The following is a 20462-nucleotide window of genomic DNA, read 5'->3' on the forward strand; positions in this document are numbered from 1 at the left end:
AGTCTCTCCCTGCACCAACCTCATCATGGTGCCAACATTCTACTCTTTAGACTAAATATTTTCCAACCACATAATGCTAAATAGTGAACACATTGTTACAACTATTTTACACGTCAGCTTGCTTGTGAATCGATTCTCTGAACCATATCTGTGACACAAACATAATATCCATGTCCTTGCATCCCAGACCTCACAGGACACTACACTTCCATCACCTGTTCGTAAAGGTTGTAGTTATAGTCCATCGATGGTTCTCCACTCACTTCCTGTTACGGAGGGGCCCCAACCACCAGGTCTACTGGCATTTGAAGCTCATGCCCAAACATCAGTGCTCCAGTGGTGCACTTGATTGACTCCTGAATGTTGGACATTCGCGCCCACCCTGTCAAATAGCGGCCCCACCTGGTACTGATGCAATGGAGTAATGTAACTTTTTTGTGGGTCAGTGCAGGCATCGTAGTGGTTGACGAACAGCTCCACGTCGTGGCAGCATCATGGCGAATCGAATCATCCCTCAGCTGGCGCAAGGGTCTTAGGTACCCAGAAAATTCCTGACACCACCAAACCGCAGACCAGCTTTAGTACGTAGGCTCTAGTCCACAGGCTCTGAGGAACCAGGAGCTGGAGAATATCACGTTGACCTCCTGGTGATTTCCAGTGGCGGTACAAAAGGCCATCTTGGGCTACAATAGAGGGCCACTGACAGTAAAACGCCTTGGTCTCCAGGTCCAGCACGAACACTGCTGCCCCCTCTGGTCATTGGCCAGCCCCTACCCAGGCGTGAACCGGGGTGAGAACAAGATCTTGCTGCTGGTCTAGCTGGAGCTGTTGGGGGTCAATGGTCCTGCAGTTTTCACCGTCAGAAGCAGCTACACCTTGCAATGCAGCCACCCTGCAACCTGGTACTGTACAGTATATAACGATTCTCCACCTGCTGGCAGAATCTACACTTTCCTATTTTCTGCTGCGCTGCCACCCACTTAGCAAGGGGGAGGGGTCGTTGGAAAAGGCATATGGGCAGAGAACTAGAATGGGGTGTGTGCAGTCCTCATCCTTAATGTCTGCAGCAGCTGTTTCAGCTGGTGTTGCTGCTCCCTGGGCAAGTCCTAACAACTCCTCTTGAAGAGGTATTTAACAGGGTCTCTTATCTCCAAGGGCAGCCGCTGGGGTATGGATGGTGATATGGGCCCACTCTGGGCAACTGCTGGTTTTGTTGCCACTGGGGACTCAAGCTGTGGTGGTCTTAGTGGATCTGCAGGCATTGTCATTGCTGACAGTCCTGGCTGCAGTGGTGCTGTCATCTCAGCTGATGTTCTGATGTGGTCTTCACTGGTAACTCTGATGCTCAGAGGGTCTTAAGGTTGCTGTACTAATGGAGGACCATGGTTTCAGTGCCTAGGTAGAGTGGGGCTTCGAATCCACTACGACCCCCCACTTGTCCAGGAAGTTGAGACCAAAGATGCAAGGGTTTCTGGATGTTGGCATGCCAGAATTGATGCTGTGTCTGATGGCTGGCCACCATCATTCAAAGTGATCTGATTCCTAATTCAGAGCCAGTTCACCGATAACAGTAGTGATGCACTACTTTATGGCATTTCACCCTTGGAGCAATCCTCTATTGGAGTAGGGCAGGATCCCTGGGCAGACCAGTGGTGGACCAGGTGTCTACCAAGGCTCAGCAGGGGGTCCCCTCAAGGGCACAGTCCAGATACAATCCATGGGCTCAACCCAGACATCCAACTTGCTGTGTCAAGTGGTTGGGGGTAGAAACAGCTCTGGTAGGCAAAAGCTCCCCTGCGCTGCCAACTTGGTCTAGTTTCACAACTCCATTGATGGCTGGCTCCATCGGTGGTGGAGAAGGGTAGTTGCAGGTAATGTGGCTAGGGACCCAACACCTTTATCATCCTTTAGCAGGCCTCCTTCAGTGCTGCTGTCGTGGAGAGGGGGTGGCCTGATGCACAGCTTCCTCCTCAACACTGTCCTCACTGGAAGCTGGAATGTCTCATTTTTAGTCAGGCTTCCTTCTTACGAACAATAGGTGATCAGTTGATGGTGTCGAAAGAAACCCCTCTGACACAGGACTCATATTGAACAAAAGGGATTTTATTTGGTTACAAGGCAGGCATCAGACCAAGCTCTGCAGCAGCTCGGGAGAATGTGTTCCTGCCGAATCTCCGAACAATTCTGCCTGCAAAAGAGCAGGTCCATACTTTTAAAGGTTTCTCTAACATCCCTATCTTAAACCCCACATTTGACGGTTGTGTCAGCCTATTCTACACATTCTCATGATCGTACATCTAGGGTGCACAGGTTCTGACATTGGTGCCATTTGGTCAACGCAGGAAGCATCTGTGCTTCTTTGACAAGCATTGTTCAGGACTGTCATACAGACTTCTGTTGTAACCAGATTGTAGGTGATGCAAAGTCAACCCTCTCATGAGGAAGTTCCTGTTTACTTCTCAATGCACATCTTTAACACAGTCTATACAAATCAGCTACTTCAGATACTTCAGCGGCACAGCTCACATGACTATGGAAACAGCCGGAGACATTATTGTATTCCAGACCTGCAGTCTAGTGATAATTTATTGCTCTTACAATATTCTTATACACTACAAACAAACTTTCCTGTTAAATAGTGAAACGTATATTGTTTACAATAACATGATTATGTCATAAAGTGATACTGATCTGATCCAGAGCACACTAATGAACTGCAATGTGCACTTTAAACATGCCATATGACAAAGTCATGACAACACGCAATAAGCACATGCTCTCAAAGATAACAAAGAGCTAGAACAAGACTAAAAAAAATATACAACAAACCAGAAAGTAGAGACTGTATGTCAGTCAGTCATCATCTACCGCTTTATCCTCCACCAGAGGGTCACAGGGGGTGCTGTGCCAATCTCAGCTACGTCGGCGATAAGTGGGGTAAACCCTGGACAGTTCGAGACTGTAAGTTTCAAGGTGATTCAGGGCAGAAAGTGGTTGGAGTTAAAGTGCATATTGCATATTTTGAGGTAAATTGCACATTATCTTTTTGTATCTAGAAGAAAGAGTATATGCCATGCAGGTGTGATACCAGTAAAGCAGAGAAGCTGTGACAGTTCTCTGAGGGTATTTTACCTTCATGTGAGAGGTCATGCTAACTCAATGAGTAATGGAGTCATTTTATTTAATAATACACACGTACATCCAAAACCTGGCTTATTACAGCATTCATCATCAAAACAGGCATAACTTTTACCAATATATATCAGAAGTTGGTCTTAATGTTCATACAATCGCAAGATATTCGTAACAGTGATAAATAAGAAGTGACCACAAACAATGACAATCGAGAGGTCCTGAAGCTGAGGTTGAAAAATGAAAAAATATTGTCCATAAATCTGGAAGGATTGGTTTTCATTGATTTAAAGTAAGTGTCAGTGTCTTTGGACACATATTTGAGCATTTATGTTGTTTTTGCCATATGACTTATAAATAGATGTTTCTATGAAGGCTAGACAATTCAAATGAATTTGTACAGCACATATTCATTCACAGCGGTAACTCGGCGTGTTTTACAAAAATAAAAAGAAGCAGACGTGTTATTTTATGTGTATTTCACAGGTCAGTCACGATTCATTTGACAATTGCTTCTTATACAAACCACAAAGAACAAAGCTTCTCAGATCAACAAAAAACCTTTCATCCCTGAGGCCGTAAATGAGAGGACTCAAACACCTCGGAGAAAGAATGAACACGATGTAGTTAAAGTACCTGACATTAACGTAGAGCACCACGTTAATCTGACGCACAGCAGCTTCAATGATAGGACACCACAGCAAGAAAAGACAGAGGAACAGCTGAAAGCCATGAAGAACCACAGTTCTGAGGCCTTTCCTTGTCGACTTCCTGTTCTGTCCTGATGCAGCCCTGGCCACCTTCATTATTTTGAAGTATGAGAACATGATAATGATAACCATGATCAAGAAGTAAAACTGACTTATTGCAGACCTAAGATGACCCTGCCAGGTATGGAGGATGAAATTCTCCACAGAGCACTCACCGCTCTGGGTGTAGAAGCTGTGGTTCACAGACGCAAAGAAGATGGAGAGAAAAATCACATCGGGCAGAGCGCTGATGGCATGAATGATGAGGATGCAGTGCAGAGCGCTGCGTGTGGAGCACAGCTCTCCGTGTCGCAGGGGCATGCAAATGGCCACAAAGCGCTCCAGCGTCATCACTGTCAGAGTCAGTGGAGTGATAAAAGTGTATAAGGACACAGTCACATACACAATAAGGCAGAAGGACATTTGTATAGTGAAATGAAAGTGAAATAAAAGAAGCAGAACATCACTCAGGATTAAAATCACACAATCAGACATGAGAGTCATTGCAAAGAAGATGTAGCGCATGGTTGTGTAGAAGAAATCCTTCATGAAAAAGACTGTGATCAGCAAAAAGTTGATGCAAAGGAAAAGTGATATGAAAACCTGAACTAGAATGACACTGTCATTGTTTACACGCACTGAAGAGTCATTGGCTGCCATTTACTGCAGTAATTTAGCTCTTAAAGATGATAGAATAATTCAGCTCAATAGATGTCAGTGTTAATCAACCGGTCAAAACTGATGATGAAAACATACACATCATTTTAGGGTCTCAAATACATAGAGACTCAGTTTACCAAGCTGTTCCTGAAAAGTGGTTCACAGTTACAATTTTCTGCCGAGCTCTGTGCTGCACAGTGAGCAACAACTGTGTGTGAAGACTTTATAACAGTAACTACAACACATCACAAGTTTACTCACCAATGTTGTCATCAATGAGAAACCTCACAGGTGATGGTAACTATAGTTACTGTCTCTGCATCACATTACGAAACATACAAGACATTTTAATGTTATTTTCAACAGCAGAGCTAATATATTGAAAACACAAACACAGCCCAACAGGACACAAGTCTCTCCCTGCACCAACCTCATCATGGTGCCAACATTCTACTCTTTAGACTAAATATTTTCCAACCACATAATGCTAAATAGTGAACACATTGTTACAACTATTTTACACGTCAGCTTGCTTGTGAATCGATTCTCTGAACCATATCTGTGACACAAACATAATATCCATGTCCTTGCATCCCAGACCTCACAGGACACTACACTTCCATCACCTGTTCGTAAAGGTTGTAGTTATAGTCCATCGATGGTTCTCCACTCACTTCCTGTTACGGAGGGGCCCCAACCACCAGGTCTACTGGCATTTGAAGCTCATGCCCAAACATCAGTGCTCCAGTGGTGCACTTGATTGACTCCTGAATGTTGGACATTCGCGCCCACCCTGTCAAATAGCGGCCCCACCTGGTACTGATGCAATGGAGTAATGTAACTTTTTTGTGGGTCAGTGCAGGCATCGTAGTGGTTGACGAACAGCTCCACGTCGTGGCAGCATCATGGCGAATCGAATCATCCCTCAGCTGGCGCAAGGGTCTTAGGTACCCAGAAAATTCCTGACACCACCAAACCGCAGACCAGCTTTAGTACGTAGGCTCTAGTCCACAGGCTCTGAGGAACCAGGAGCTGGAGAATATCACGTTGACCTCCTGGTGATTTCCAGTGGCGGTACAAAAGGCCATCTTGGGCTACAATAGAGGGCCACTGACAGTAAAACGCCTTGGTCTCCAGGTCCAGCACGAACACTGCTGCCCCCTCTGGTCATTGGCCAGCCCCTACCCAGGCGTGAACCGGGGTGAGAACAAGATCTTGCTGCTGGTCTAGCTGGAGCTGTTGGGGGTCAATGGTCCTGCAGTTTTCACCGTCAGAAGCAGCTACACCTTGCAATGCAGCCACCCTGCAACCTGGTACTGTACAGTATATAACGATTCTCCACCTGCTGGCAGAATCTACACTTTCCTATTTTCTGCTGCGCTGCCACCCACTTAGCAAGGGGGAGGGGTCGTTGGAAAAGGCATATGGGCAGAGAACTAGAATGGGGTGTGTGCAGTCCTCATCCTTAATGTCTGCAGCAGCTGTTTCAGCTGGTGTTGCTGCTCCCTGGGCAAGTCCTAACAACTCCTCTTGAAGAGGTATTTAACAGGGTCTCTTATCTCCAAGGGCAGCCGCTGGGGTATGGATGGTGATATGGGCCCACTCTGGGCAACTGCTGGTTTTGTTGCCACTGGGGACTCAAGCTGTGGTGGTCTTAGTGGATCTGCAGGCATTGTCATTGCTGACAGTCCTGGCTGCAGTGGTGCTGTCATCTCAGCTGATGTTCTGATGTGGTCTTCACTGGTAACTCTGATGCTCAGAGGGTCTTAAGGTTGCTGTACTAATGGAGGACCATGGTTTCAGTGCCTAGGTAGAGTGGGGCTTCGAATCCACTACGACCCCCCACTTGTCCAGGAAGTTGAGACCAAAGATGCAAGGGTTTCTGGATGTTGGCATGCCAGAATTGATGCTGTGTCTGATGGCTGGCCACCATCATTCAAAGTGATCTGATTCCTAATTCAGAGCCAGTTCACCGATAACAGTAGTGATGCACTACTTTATGGCATTTCACCCTTGGAGCAATCCTCTATTGGAGTAGGGCAGGATCCCTGGGCAGACCAGTGGTGGACCAGGTGTCTACCAAGGCTCAGCAGGGGGTCCCCTCAAGGGCACAGTCCAGATACAATCCATGGGCTCAACCCAGACATCCAACTTGCTGTGTCAAGTGGTTGGGGGTAGAAACAGCTCTGGTAGGCAAAAGCTCCCCTGCGCTGCCAACTTGGTCTAGTTTCACAACTCCATTGATGGCTGGCTCCATCGGTGGTGGAGAAGGGTAGTTGCAGGTAATGTGGCTAGGGACCCAACACCTTTATCATCCTTTAGCAGGCCTCCTTCAGTGCTGCTGTCGTGGAGAGGGGGTGGCCTGATGCACAGCTTCCTCCTCAACACTGTCCTCACTGGAAGCTGGAATGTCTCATTTTTAGTCAGGCTTCCTTCTTACGAACAATAGGTGATCAGTTGATGGTGTCGAAAGAAACCCCTCTGACACAGGACTCATATTGAACAAAAGGGATTTTATTTGGTTACAAGGCAGGCATCAGACCAAGCTCTGCAGCAGCTCGGGAGAATGTGTTCCTGCCGAATCTCCGAACAATTCTGCCTGCAAAAGAGCAGGTCCATACTTTTAAAGGTTTCTCTAACATCCCTATCTTAAACCCCACATTTGACGGTTGTGTCAGCCTATTCTACACATTCTCATGATCGTACATCTAGGGTGCACAGGTTCTGACATTGGTGCCATTTGGTCAACGCAGGAAGCATCTGTGCTTCTTTGACAAGCATTGTTCAGGACTGTCATACAGACTTCTGTTGTAACCAGATTGTAGGTGATGCAAAGTCAACCCTCTCATGAGGAAGTTCCTGTTTACTTCTCAATGCACATCTTTAACACAGTCTATACAAATCAGCTACTTCAGATACTTCAGCGGCACAGCTCACATGACTATGGAAACAGCCGGAGACATTATTGTATTCCAGACCTGCAGTCTAGTGATAATTTATTGCTCTTACAATATTCTTATACACTACAAACAAACTTTCCTGTTAAATAGTGAAACGTATATTGTTTACAATAACATGATTATGTCATAAAGTGATACTGATCTGATCCAGAGCACACTAATGAACTGCAATGTGTACTTTAAACATGCCATATGACAAAGTCATGACAACACGCAATAAGCACATGCTCTCAAAGATAACAAAGAGCTAGAACAAGACTAAAAAAAATATACAACAAACCAGAAAGTAGAGACTGTATGTCAGTCAGTCAGTCAGTCATCATCTACCGCTTTATCCTCCACCAGAGGGTCACAGGGGGTGCTGTGCCAATCTCAGCTACGTCGGCGATAAGTGGGGTAAACCCTGGACAGTTCGAGACTGTAAGTTTCAAGGTGATTCAGGGCAGAAAGTGGTTGGAGTTAAAGTGCATATTGCATATTTTGAGGTAAATTGCACATTATCTTTTTGTATCTAGAAGAAAGAGTATATGCCATGCAGGTGTGATACCAGTAAAGCAGAGAAGCTGTGACAGTTCTCTGAGGGTATTTTACCTTCATGTGAGAGGTCATGCTAACTCAATGAGTAATGGAGTCATTTTATTTAATAATACACACGTACATCCAAAACCTGGCTTATTACAGCATTCATCATCAAAACAGGCATAACTTTTACCAATATATATCAGAAGTTGGTCTTAATGTTCATACAATCGCAAGATATTCGTAACAGTGATAAATAAGAAGTGACCACAAACAATGACAATCGAGAGGTCCTGAAGCTGAGGTTGAAAAATGAAAAAATATTGTCCATAAATCTGGAAGGATTGGTTTTCATTGATTTAAAGTAAGTGTCAGTGTCTTTGGACACATATTTGAGCATTTATGTTGTTTTTGCCATATGACTTATAAATAGATGTTTCTATGAAGGCTAGACAATTCAAATGAATTTGTACAGCACATATTCATTCACAGCGGTAACTCGGGTGTTTTACAAAAATAAAAAGAAGCAGACGTGTTATTTTATGTGTATTTCACAGGTCAGTCACGATTCATTTGACAATTGCTTCTTATACAAACCACAAAGAACAAAGCTTCTCAGATCAACAAAAAACCTTTCATCCCTGAGGCCGTAAATGAGAGGACTCAAACACCTCGGAGAAAGAATGAACACGATGTAGTTAAAGTACCTGACATTAACGTAGAGCACCAGGTTAATCTGAAGCACAGCAGCTTCAATGATAGGACACCACAGCAAGAAAAGACAGAGGAACAGCTGAAAGCCATGAAGAACCACAGTTCTGAGGCCTTTCCTTGTCGACTTCCTGTTCTGTCCTGATGCAGCCCTGGCCACCTTCATTATTTTGAAGTATGAGAACATGATAATGATAACCATGATCAAGAAGTAAAACTGACTTATTGCAGACCTAAGATGACCCTGCCAGGTATGGAGGATGAACTTCTCCACAGAGCACTCACCGCTCTGGGTGTAGAAGCTGTGGTTCACAGACGCAAAGAAGATGGAGAGAAAAATCACATCGGGCAGAGCGCTGATGGCATGAATGATGAGGATGCAGTGCAGAGCGCTGCGTGTGGAGCACAGCTCTCCGTGTCGCAGGGGCATGCAAATGGCCACAAAGCGCTCCAGCGTCATCACTGTCAGAGTCAGTGGAGTGATAAAAGTGTATAAGGACACAGTCACATACACAATAAGGCAGAAGGACATTTGTATAGTGAAATGAAAGTGAAATAAAAGAAGCAGAACATCACTCAGGATTAAAATCACACAATCAGACATGAGAGTCATTGCAAAGAAGATGTAGCGCATGGTTGTGTAGAAGAAATCCTTCATGAAAAAGACTGTGATCAGCAAAAAGTTGATGCAAAGGAAAAGTGATATGAAAACCTGAACTAGAATGACACTGTCATTGTTTACACGCACTGAAGAGTCATTGGCTGCCATTTACTGCAGTAATTTAGCTCTTAAAGATGATAGAATAATTCAGCTCAATAGATGTCAGTGTTAATCAACCGGTCAAAACTGATGATGAAAACATACACATCATTTTAGGGTCTCAAATACATAGAGACTCAGTTTACCAAGCTGTTCCTGAAAAGTGGTTCACAGTTACAATTTTCTGCCGAGCTCTGTGCTGCACAGTGAGCAACAACTGTGTGTGAAGACTTTATAACAGTAACTACAACACATCACAAGTTTACTCACCAATGTTGTCATCAATGAGAAACCTCACAGGTGATGGTAACTATAGTTACTGTCTCTGCATCACATTACGAAACATACAAGACATTTTAATGTTATTTTCAACAGCAGAGCTAATATATTGAAAACACAAACACAGCCCAACAGGACACAAGTCTCTCCCTGCACCAACCTCATCATGGTGCCAACATTCTACTCTTTAGACTAAATATTTTCCAACCACATAATGCTAAATAGTGAACACATTGTTACAACTATTTTACACGTCAGCTTGCTTGTGAATCGATTCTCTGAACCATATCTGTGACACAAACATAATATCCATGTCCTTGCATCCCAGACCTCACAGGACACTACACTTCCATCACCTGTTCGTAAAGGTTGTAGTTATAGTCCATCGATGGTTCTCCACTCACTTCCTGTTACGGAGGGGCCCCAACCACCAGGTCTACTGGCATTTGAAGCTCATGCCCAAACATCAGTGCTCCAGTGGTGCACTTGATTGACTCCTGAATGTTGGACATTCGCGCCCACCCTGTCAAATAGCGGCCCCACCTGGTACTGATGCAATGGAGTAATGTAACTTTTTTGTGGGTCAGTGCAGGCATCGTAGTGGTTGACGAACAGCTCCACGTCGTGGCAGCATCATGGCGAATCGAATCATCCCTCAGCTGGCGCAAGGGTCTTAGGTACCCAGAAAATTCCTGACACCACCAAACCGCAGACCAGCTTTAGTACGTAGGCTCTAGTCCACAGGCTCTGAGGAACCAGGAGCTGGAGAATATCACGTTGACCTCCTGGTGATTTCCAGTGGCGGTACAAAAGGCCATCTTGGGCTACAATAGAGGGCCACTGACAGTAAAACGCCTTGGTCTCCAGGTCCAGCACGAACACTGCTGCCCCCTCTGGTCATTGGCCAGCCCCTACCCAGGCGTGAACCGGGGTGAGAACAAGATCTTGCTGCTGGTCTAGCTGGAGCTGTTGGGGGTCAATGGTCCTGCAGTTTTCACCGTCAGAAGCAGCTACACCTTGCAATGCAGCCACCCTGCAACCTGGTACTGTACAGTATATAACGATTCTCCACCTGCTGGCAGAATCTACACTTTCCTATTTTCTGCTGCGCTGCCACCCACTTAGCAAGGGGGAGGGGTCGTTGGAAAAGGCATATGGGCAGAGAACTAGAATGGGGTGTGTGCAGTCCTCATCCTTAATGTCTGCAGCAGCTGTTTCAGCTGGTGTTGCTGCTCCCTGGGCAAGTCCTAACAACTCCTCTTGAAGAGGTATTTAACAGGGTCTCTTATCTCCAAGGGCAGCCGCTGGGGTATGGATGGTGATATGGGCCCACTCTGGGCAACTGCTGGTTTTGTTGCCACTGGGGACTCAAGCTGTGGTGGTCTTAGTGGATCTGCAGGCATTGTCATTGCTGACAGTCCTGGCTGCAGTGGTGCTGTCATCTCAGCTGATGTTCTGATGTGGTCTTCACTGGTAACTCTGATGCTCAGAGGGTCTTAAGGTTGCTGTACTAATGGAGGACCATGGTTTCAGTGCCTAGGTAGAGTGGGGCTTCGAATCCACTACGACCCCCCACTTGTCCAGGAAGTTGAGACCAAAGATGCAAGGGTTTCTGGATGTTGGCATGCCAGAATTGATGCTGTGTCTGATGGCTGGCCACCATCATTCAAAGTGATCTGATTCCTAATTCAGAGCCAGTTCACCGATAACAGTAGTGATGCACTACTTTATGGCATTTCACCCTTGGAGCAATCCTCTATTGGAGTAGGGCAGGATCCCTGGGCAGACCAGTGGTGGACCAGGTGTCTACCAAGGCTCAGCAGGGGGTCCCCTCAAGGGCACAGTCCAGATACAATCCATGGGCTCAACCCAGACATCCAACTTGCTGTGTCAAGTGGTTGGGGGTAGAAACAGCTCTGGTAGGCAAAAGCTCCCCTGCGCTGCCAACTTGGTCTAGTTTCACAACTCCATTGATGGCTGGCTCCATCGGTGGTGGAGAAGGGTAGTTGCAGGTAATGTGGCTAGGGACCCAACACCTTTATCATCCTTTAGCAGGCCTCCTTCAGTGCTGCTGTCGTGGAGAGGGGGTGGCCTGATGCACAGCTTCCTCCTCAACACTGTCCTCACTGGAAGCTGGAATGTCTCATTTTTAGTCAGGCTTCCTTCTTACGAACAATAGGTGATCAGTTGATGGTGTCGAAAGAAACCCCTCTGACACAGGACTCATATTGAACAAAAGGGATTTTATTTGGTTACAAGGCAGGCATCAGACCAAGCTCTGCAGCAGCTCGGGAGAATGTGTTCCTGCCGAATCTCCGAACAATTCTGCCTGCAAAAGAGCAGGTCCATACTTTTAAAGGTTTCTCTAACATCCCTATCTTAAACCCCACATTTGACGGTTGTGTCAGCCTATTCTACACATTCTCATGATCGTACATCTAGGGTGCACAGGTTCTGACATTGGTGCCATTTGGTCAACGCAGGAAGCATCTGTGCTTCTTTGACAAGCATTGTTCAGGACTGTCATACAGACTTCTGTTGTAACCAGATTGTAGGTGATGCAAAGTCAACCCTCTCATGAGGAAGTTCCTGTTTACTTCTCAATGCACATCTTTAACACAGTCTATACAAATCAGCTACTTCAGATACTTCAGCGGCACAGCTCACATGACTATGGAAACAGCCGGAGACATTATTGTATTCCAGACCTGCAGTCTAGTGATAATTTATTGCTCTTACAATATTCTTATACACTACAAACAAACTTTCCTGTTAAATAGTGAAACGTATATTGTTTACAATAACATGATTATGTCATAAAGTGATACTGATCTGATCCAGAGCACACTAATGAACTGCAATGTGTACTTTAAACATGCCATATGACAAAGTCATGACAACACGCAATAAGCACATGCTCTCAAAGATAACAAAGAGCTAGAACAAGACTAAAAAAAATATACAACAAACCAGAAAGTAGAGACTGTATGTCAGTCAGTCAGTCAGTCATCATCTACCGCTTTATCCTCCACCAGAGGGTCACAGGGGGTGCTGTGCCAATCTCAGCTACGTCGGCGATAAGTGGGGTAAACCCTGGACAGTTCGAGACTGTAAGTTTCAAGGTGATTCAGGGCAGAAAGTGGTTGGAGTTAAAGTGCATATTGCATATTTTGAGGTAAATTGCACATTATCTTTTTGTATCTAGAAGAAAGAGTATATGCCATGCAGGTGTGATACCAGTAAAGCAGAGAAGCTGTGACAGTTCTCTGAGGGTATTTTACCTTCATGTGAGAGGTCATGCTAACTCAATGAGTAATGGAGTCATTTTATTTAATAATACACACGTACATCCAAAACCTGGCTTATTACAGCATTCATCATCAAAACAGGCATAACTTTTACCAATATATATCAGAAGTTGGTCTTAATGTTCATACAATCGCAAGATATTCGTAACAGTGATAAATAAGAAGTGACCACAAACAATGACAATCGAGAGGTCCTGAAGCTGAGGTTGAAAAATGAAAAAATATTGTCCATAAATCTGGAAGGATTGGTTTTCATTGATTTAAAGTAAGTGTCAGTGTCTTTGGACACATATTTGAGCATTTATGTTGTTTTTGCCATATGACTTATAAATAGATGTTTCTATGAAGGCTAGACAATTCAAATGAATTTGTACAGCACATATTCATTCACAGCGGTAACTCGGCGTGTTTTACAAAAATAAAAAGAAGCAGACGTGTTATTTTATGTGTATTTCACAGGTCAGTCACGATTCATTTGACAATTGCTTCTTATACAAACCACAAAGAACAAAGCTTCTCAGATCAACAAAAAACCTTTCATCCCTGAGGCCGTAAATGAGAGGACTCAAACACCTCGGAGAAAGAATGAACACGATGTAGTTAAAGTACCTGACATTAACGTAGAGCACCACGTTAATCTGACGCACAGCAGCTTCAATGATAGGACACCACAGCAAGAAAAGACAGAGGAACAGCTGAAAGCCATGAAGAACCACAGTTCTGAGGCCTTTCCTTGTCGACTTCCTGTTCTGTCCTGATGCAGCCCTGGCCACCTTCATTATTTTGAAGTATGAGAACATGATAATGATAACCATGATCAAGAAGTAAAACTGACTTATTGCAGACCTAAGATGACCCTGCCAGGTATGGAGGATGAAATTCTCCACAGAGCACTCACCGCTCTGGGTGTAGAAGCTGTGGTTCACAGACGCAAAGAAGATGGAGAGAAAAATCACATCGGGCAGAGCGCTGATGGCATGAATGATGAGGATGCAGTGCAGAGCGCTGCGTGTGGAGCACAGCTCTCCGTGTCGCAGGGGCATGCAAATGGCCACAAAGCGCTCCAGCGTCATCACTGTCAGAGTCAGTGGAGTGATAAAAGTGTATAAGGACACAGTCACATACACAATAAGGCAGAAGGACATTTGTATAGTGAAATGAAAGTGAAATAAAAGAAGCAGAACATCACTCAGGATTAAAATCACACAATCAGACATGAGAGTCATTGCAAAGAAGATGTAGCGCATGGTTGTGTAGAAGAAATCCTTCATGAAAAAGACTGTGATCAGCAAAAAGTTGATGCAAAGGAAAAGTGATATGAAAACCTGAACTAGAATGACACTGTCATTGTTTACACGCACTGAAGAGTCATTGGCTGCCATTTACTGCAGTAATTTAGCTCTTAAAGATGATAGAATAATTCAGCTCAATAGATGTCAGTGTTAATCAACCGGTCAAAACTGATGATGAAAACATACACATCATTTTAGGGTCTCAAATACATAGAGACTCAGTTTACCAAGCTGTTCCTGAAAAGTGGTTCACAGTTACAATTTTCTGCCGAGCTCTGTGCTGCACAGTGAGCAACAACTGTGTGTGAAGACTTTATAACAGTAACTACAACACATCACAAGTTTACTCACCAATGTTGTCATCAATGAGAAACCTCACAGGTGATGGTAACTATAGTTACTGTCTCTGCATCACATTACGAAACATACAAGACATTTTAATGTTATTTTCAACAGCAGAGCTAATATATTGAAAACACAAACACAGCCCAACAGGACACAAGTCTCTCCCTGCACCAACCTCATCATGGTGCCAACATTCTACTCTTTAGACTAAATATTTTCCAACCACATAATGCTAAATAGTGAACACATTGTTACAACTATTTTACACGTCAGCTTGCTTGTGAATCGATTCTCTGAACCATATCTGTGACACAAACATAATATCCATGTCCTTGCATCCCAGACCTCACAGGACACTACACTTCCATCACCTGTTCGTAAAGGTTGTAGTTATAGTCCATCGATGGTTCTCCACTCACTTCCTGTTACGGAGGGGCCCCAACCACCAGGTCTACTGGCATTTGAAGCTCATGCCCAAACATCAGTGCTCCAGTGGTGCACTTGATTGACTCCTGAATGTTGGACATTCGCGCCCACCCTGTCAAATAGCGGCCCCACCTGGTACTGATGCAATGGAGTAATGTAACTTTTTTGTGGGTCAGTGCAGGCATCGTAGTGGTTGACGAACAGCTCCACGTCGTGGCAGCATCATGGCGAATCGAATCATCCCTCAGCTGGCGCAAGGGTCTTAGGTACCCAGAAAATTCCTGACACCACCAAACCGCAGACCAGCTTTAGTACGTAGGCTCTAGTCCACAGGCTCTGAGGAACCAGGAGCTGGAGAATATCACGTTGACCTCCTGGTGATTTCCAGTGGCGGTACAAAAGGCCATCTTGGGCTACAATAGAGGGCCACTGACAGTAAAACGCCTTGGTCTCCAGGTCCAGCACGAACACTGCTGCCCCCTCTGGTCATTGGCCAGCCCCTACCCAGGCGTGAACCGGGGTGAGAACAAGATCTTGCTGCTGGTCTAGCTGGAGCTGTTGGGGGTCAATGGTCCTGCAGTTTTCACCGTCAGAAGCAGCTACACCTTGCAATGCAGCCACCCTGCAACCTGGTACTGTACAGTATATAACGATTCTCCACCTGCTGGCAGAATCTACACTTTCCTATTTTCTGCTGCGCTGCCACCCACTTAGCAAGGGGGAGGGGTCGTTGGAAAAGGCATATGGGCAGAGAACTAGAATGGGGTGTGTGCAGTCCTCATCCTTAATGTCTGCAGCAGCTGTTTCAGCTGGTGTTGCTGCTCCCTGGGCAAGTCCTAACAACTCCTCTTGAAGAGGTATTTAACAGGGTCTCTTATCTCCAAGGGCAGCCGCTGGGGTATGGATGGTGATATGGGCCCACTCTGGGCAACTGCTGGTTTTGTTGCCACTGGGGACTCAAGCTGTGGTGGTCTTAGTGGATCTGCAGGCATTGTCATTGCTGACAGTCCTGGCTGCAGTGGTGCTGTCATCTCAGCTGATGTTCTGATGTGGTCTTCACTGGTAACTCTGATGCTCAGAGGGTCTTAAGGTTGCTGTACTAATGGAGGACCATGGTTTCAGTGCCTAGGTAGAGTGGGGCTTCGAATCCACTACGACCCCCCACTTGTCCAGGAAGTTGAGACCAAAGATGCAAGGGTTTCTGGATGTTGGCATGCCAGAATTGATGCTGTGTCTGATGGCTGGCCACCATCATTCAAAGTGATCTGATTCCTAATTCAGAGCCAGTTCACCGATAACAGTAGTGATGCACTACTTTATGGCATTTCACCCTTGGAGCAATCCTCTATTGGAGTAGGGCAGGATCCCTGGGCAGACCAGTGGTGGACCAGGTGTCTACCAAGGCTCAGCAGGGGGTCCCCTCAAGGGCACAGTCCAGATACAATCCATGGGCTCAACCCAGACATCCAACTTGCTGTGTCAAGTGGTTGGGGGTAGAAACAGCTCTGGTAGGCAAAAGCTCCCCTGCGCTGCCAACTTGGTCTAGTTTCACAACTCCATTGATGGCTGGCTCCATCGGTGGTGGAGAAGGGTAGTTGCAGGTAATGTGGCTAGGGACCCAACACCTTTATCATCCTTTAGCAGGCCTCCTTCAGTGCTGCTGTCGTGGAGAGGGGGTGGCCTGATGCACAGCTTCCTCCTCAACACTGTCCTCACTGGAAGCTGGAATGTCTCATTTTTAGTCAGGCTTCCTTCTTACGAACAATAGGTGATCAGTTGATGGTGTCGAAAGAAACCCCTCTGACACAGGACTCATATTGAACAAAAGGGATTTTATTTGGTTACAAGGCAGGCATCAGACCAAGCTCTGCAGCAGCTCGGGAGAATGTGTTCCTGCCGAATCTCCGAACAATTCTGCCTGCAAAAGAGCAGGTCCATACTTTTAAAGGTTTCTCTAACATCCCTATCTTAAACCCCACATTTGACGGTTGTGTCAGCCTATTCTACACATTCTCATGATCGTACATCTAGGGTGCACAGGTTCTGACATTGGTGCCATTTGGTCAACGCAGGAAGCATCTGTGCTTCTTTGACAAGCATTGTTCAGGACTGTCATACAGACTTCTGTTGTAACCAGATTGTAGGTGATGCAAAGTCAACCCTCTCATGAGGAAGTTCCTGTTTACTTCTCAATGCACATCTTTAACACAGTCTATACAAATCAGCTACTTCAGATACTTCAGCGGCACAGCTCACATGACTATGGAAACAGCCGGAGACATTATTGTATTCCAGACCTGCAGTCTAGTGATAATTTATTGCTCTTACAATATTCTTATACACTACAAACAAACTTTCCTGTTAAATAGTGAAACGTATATTGTTTACAATAACATGATTATGTCATAAAGTGATACTGATCTGATCCAGAGCACACTAATGAACTGCAATGTGTACTTTAAACATGCCATATGACAAAGTCATGACAACACGCAATAAGCACATGCTCTCAAAGATAACAAAGAGCTAGAACAAGACTAAAAAAAATATACAACAAACCAGAAAGTAGAGACTGTATGTCAGTCAGTCAGTCAGTCATCATCTACCGCTTTATCCTCCACCAGAGGGTCACAGGGGGTGCTGTGCCAATCTCAGCTACGTCGGCGATAAGTGGGGTAAACCCTGGACAGTTCGAGACTGTAAGTTTCAAGGTGATTCAGGGCAGAAAGTGGTTGGAGTTAAAGTGCATATTGCATATTTTGAGGTAAATTGCACATTATCTTTTTGTATCTAGAAGAAAGAGTATATGCCATGCAGGTGTGATACCAGTAAAGCAGAGAAGCTGTGACAGTTCTCTGAGGGTATTTTACCTTCATGTGAGAGGTCATGCTAACTCAATGAGTAATGGAGTCATTTTATTTAATAATACACACGTACATCCAAAACCTGGCTTATTACAGCATTCATCATCAAAACAGGCATAACTTTTACCAATATATATCAGAAGTTGGTCTTAATGTTCATACAATCGCAAGATATTCGTAACAGTGATAAATAAGAAGTGACCACAAACAATGACAATCGAGAGGTCCTGAAGCTGAGGTTGAAAAATGAAAAAATATTGTCCATAAATCTGGAAGGATTGGTTTTCATTGATTTAAAGTAAGTGTCAGTGTCTTTGGACACATATTTGAGCATTTATGTTGTTTTTGCCATATGACTTATAAATAGATGTTTCTATGAAGGCTAGACAATTCAAATGAATTTGTACAGCACATATTCATTCACAGCGGTAACTCGGCGTGTTTTACAAAAATAAAAAGAAGCAGACGTGTTATTTTATGTGTATTTCACAGGTCAGTCACGATTCATTTGACAATTGCTTCTTATACAAACCACAAAGAACAAAGCTTCTCAGATCAACAAAAAACCTTTCATCCCTGAGGCCGTAAATGAGAGGACTCAAACACCTCGGAGAAAGAATGAACACGATGTAGTTAAAGTACCTGACATTAACGTAGAGCACCACGTTAATCTGACGCACAGCAGCTTCAATGATAGGACACCACAGCAAGAAAAGACAGAGGAACAGCTGAAAGCCATGAAGAACCACAGTTCTGAGGCCTTTCCTTGTCGACTTCCTGTTCTGTCCTGATGCAGCCCTGGCCACCTTCATTATTTTGAAGTATGAGAACATGATAATGATAACCATGATCAAGAAGTAAAACTGACTTATTGCAGACCTAAGATGACCCTGCCAGGTATGGAGGATGAAATTCTCCACAGAGCACTCACCGCTCTGGGTGTAGAAGCTGTGGTTCACAGACGCAAAGAAGATGGAGAGAAAAATCACATCGGGCAGAGCGCTGATGGCATGAATGATGAGGATGCAGTGCAGAGCGCTGCGTGTGGAGCACAGCTCTCCGTGTCGCAGGGGCATGCAAATGGCCACAAAGCGCTCCAGCGTCATCACTGTCAGAGTCAGTGGAGTGATAAAAGTGTATAAGGACACAGTCACATACACAATAAGGCAGAAGGACATTTGTATAGTGAAATGAAAGTGAAATAAAAGAAGCAGAACATCACTCAGGATTAAAATCACACAATCAGACATGAGAGTCATTGCAAAGAAGATGTAGCGCATGGTTGTGTAGAAGAAATCCTTCATGAAAAAGACTGTGATCAGCAAAAAGTTGATGCAAAGGAAAAGTGATATGAAAACCTGAACTAGAATGACACTGTCATTGTTTACACGCACTGAAGAGTCATTGGCTGCCATTTACTGCAGTAATTTAGCTCTTAAAGATGATAGAATAATTCAGCTCAATAGATGTCAGTGTTAATCAACCGGTCAAAACTGATGATGAAAACATACACATCATTTTAGGGTCTCAAATACATAGAGACTCAGTTTACCAAGCTGTTCCTGAAAAGTGGTTCACAGTTACAATTTTCTGCCGAGCTCTGTGCTGCACAGTGAGCAACAACTGTGTGTGAAGACTTTATAACAGTAACTACAACACATCACAAGTTTACTCACCAATGTTGTCATCAATGAGAAACCTCACAGGTGATGGTAACTATAGTTACTGTCTCTGCATCACATTACGAAACATACAAGACATTTTAATGTTATTTTCAACAGCAGAGCTAATATATTGAAAACACAAACACAGCCCAACAGGACACAAGTCTCTCCCTGCACCAACCTCATCATGGTGCCAACATTCTACTCTTTAGACTAAATATTTTCCAACCACATAATGCTAAATAGTGAACACATTGTTACAACTATTTTACACGTCAGCTTGCTTGTGAATCGATTCTCTGAACCATATCTGTGACACAAACATAATATCCATGTCCTTGCATCCCAGACCTCACAGGACACTACACTTCCATCACCTGTTCGTAAAGGTTGTAGTTATAGTCCATCGATGGTTCTCCACTCACTTCCTGTTACGGAGGGGCCCCAACCACCAGGTCTACTGGCATTTGAAGCTCATGCCCAAACATCAGTGCTCCAGTGGTGCACTTGATTGACTCCTGAATGTTGGACATTCGCGCCCACCCTGTCAAATAGCGGCCCCACCTGGTACTGATGCAATGGAGTAATGTAACTTTTTTGTGGGTCAGTGCAGGCATCGTAGTGGTTGACGAACAGCTCCACGTCGTGGCAGCATCATGGCGAATCGAATCATCCCTCAGCTGGCGCAAGGGTCTTAGGTACCCAGAAAATTCCTGACACCACCAAACCGCAGACCAGCTTTAGTACGTAGGCTCTAGTCCACAGGCTCTGAGGAACCAGGAGCTGGAGAATA

General features: G+C 44.8%; 4 protein-coding genes across 4 annotated transcripts; all 4 read right to left on the reverse strand.

Annotated features, from left to right (window-relative positions):
• Positions 1-3156: 3156 nt before the first annotated feature.
• LOC122773780 (odorant receptor 131-2-like) lies at positions 3157-4751 on the reverse strand. Its single transcript, XM_044032694.1, has one exon. It carries the CDS (start codon positions 4539-4541, stop codon positions 3624-3626), a length of 918 nt encoding a protein of 305 aa, XP_043888629.1. The 5' UTR covers positions 4542-4751; the 3' UTR covers positions 3157-3623.
• A 3802-nt stretch (positions 4752-8553) lies between these two features.
• On the reverse strand, positions 8554-9710 carry LOC122773758 (odorant receptor 131-2-like). Its single transcript, XM_044032663.1, has one exon. It carries the CDS (start codon positions 9498-9500, stop codon positions 8583-8585), a length of 918 nt encoding a protein of 305 aa, XP_043888598.1. The 5' UTR covers positions 9501-9710; the 3' UTR covers positions 8554-8582.
• A 3365-nt stretch (positions 9711-13075) lies between these two features.
• Positions 13076-14670, reverse strand: LOC122773782 (odorant receptor 131-2-like). The gene has a single exon (XM_044032696.1). It carries the CDS (start codon positions 14458-14460, stop codon positions 13543-13545), a length of 918 nt encoding a protein of 305 aa, XP_043888631.1. The 5' UTR covers positions 14461-14670; the 3' UTR covers positions 13076-13542.
• Positions 14671-18035: 3365 nt separating this feature from the next.
• Positions 18036-19630, reverse strand: LOC122773080 (odorant receptor 131-2-like). Its single transcript, XM_044031468.1, has one exon. The coding sequence runs from the start codon at positions 19418-19420 to the stop codon at positions 18503-18505; it is 918 nt and encodes a 305-aa protein (XP_043887403.1). The 5' UTR covers positions 19421-19630; the 3' UTR covers positions 18036-18502.
• Positions 19631-20462: the final 832 nt, after the last annotated feature.

The sequence above is a fragment of the Solea senegalensis genome, linkage group LG8 (genome assembly GCF_019176455.1).
Source record: "Solea senegalensis isolate Sse05_10M linkage group LG8, IFAPA_SoseM_1, whole genome shotgun sequence".
Lineage (NCBI taxonomy): Eukaryota > Metazoa > Chordata > Actinopteri > Pleuronectiformes > Soleidae > Solea > Solea senegalensis.

Coding starts and splice junctions, on each gene's coding strand:
- LOC122773080 (XM_044031468.1), bottom strand. CDS start 19,420: ATGGCAGCCAATGACTCTTCAGTGCGTGTAAACAATGACAGTGTCATT.
- LOC122773780 (XM_044032694.1), bottom strand. CDS start 4,541: ATGGCAGCCAATGACTCTTCAGTGCGTGTAAACAATGACAGTGTCATT.
- LOC122773782 (XM_044032696.1), bottom strand. CDS start 14,460: ATGGCAGCCAATGACTCTTCAGTGCGTGTAAACAATGACAGTGTCATT.
- LOC122773758 (XM_044032663.1), bottom strand. CDS start 9,500: ATGGCAGCCAATGACTCTTCAGTGCGTGTAAACAATGACAGTGTCATT.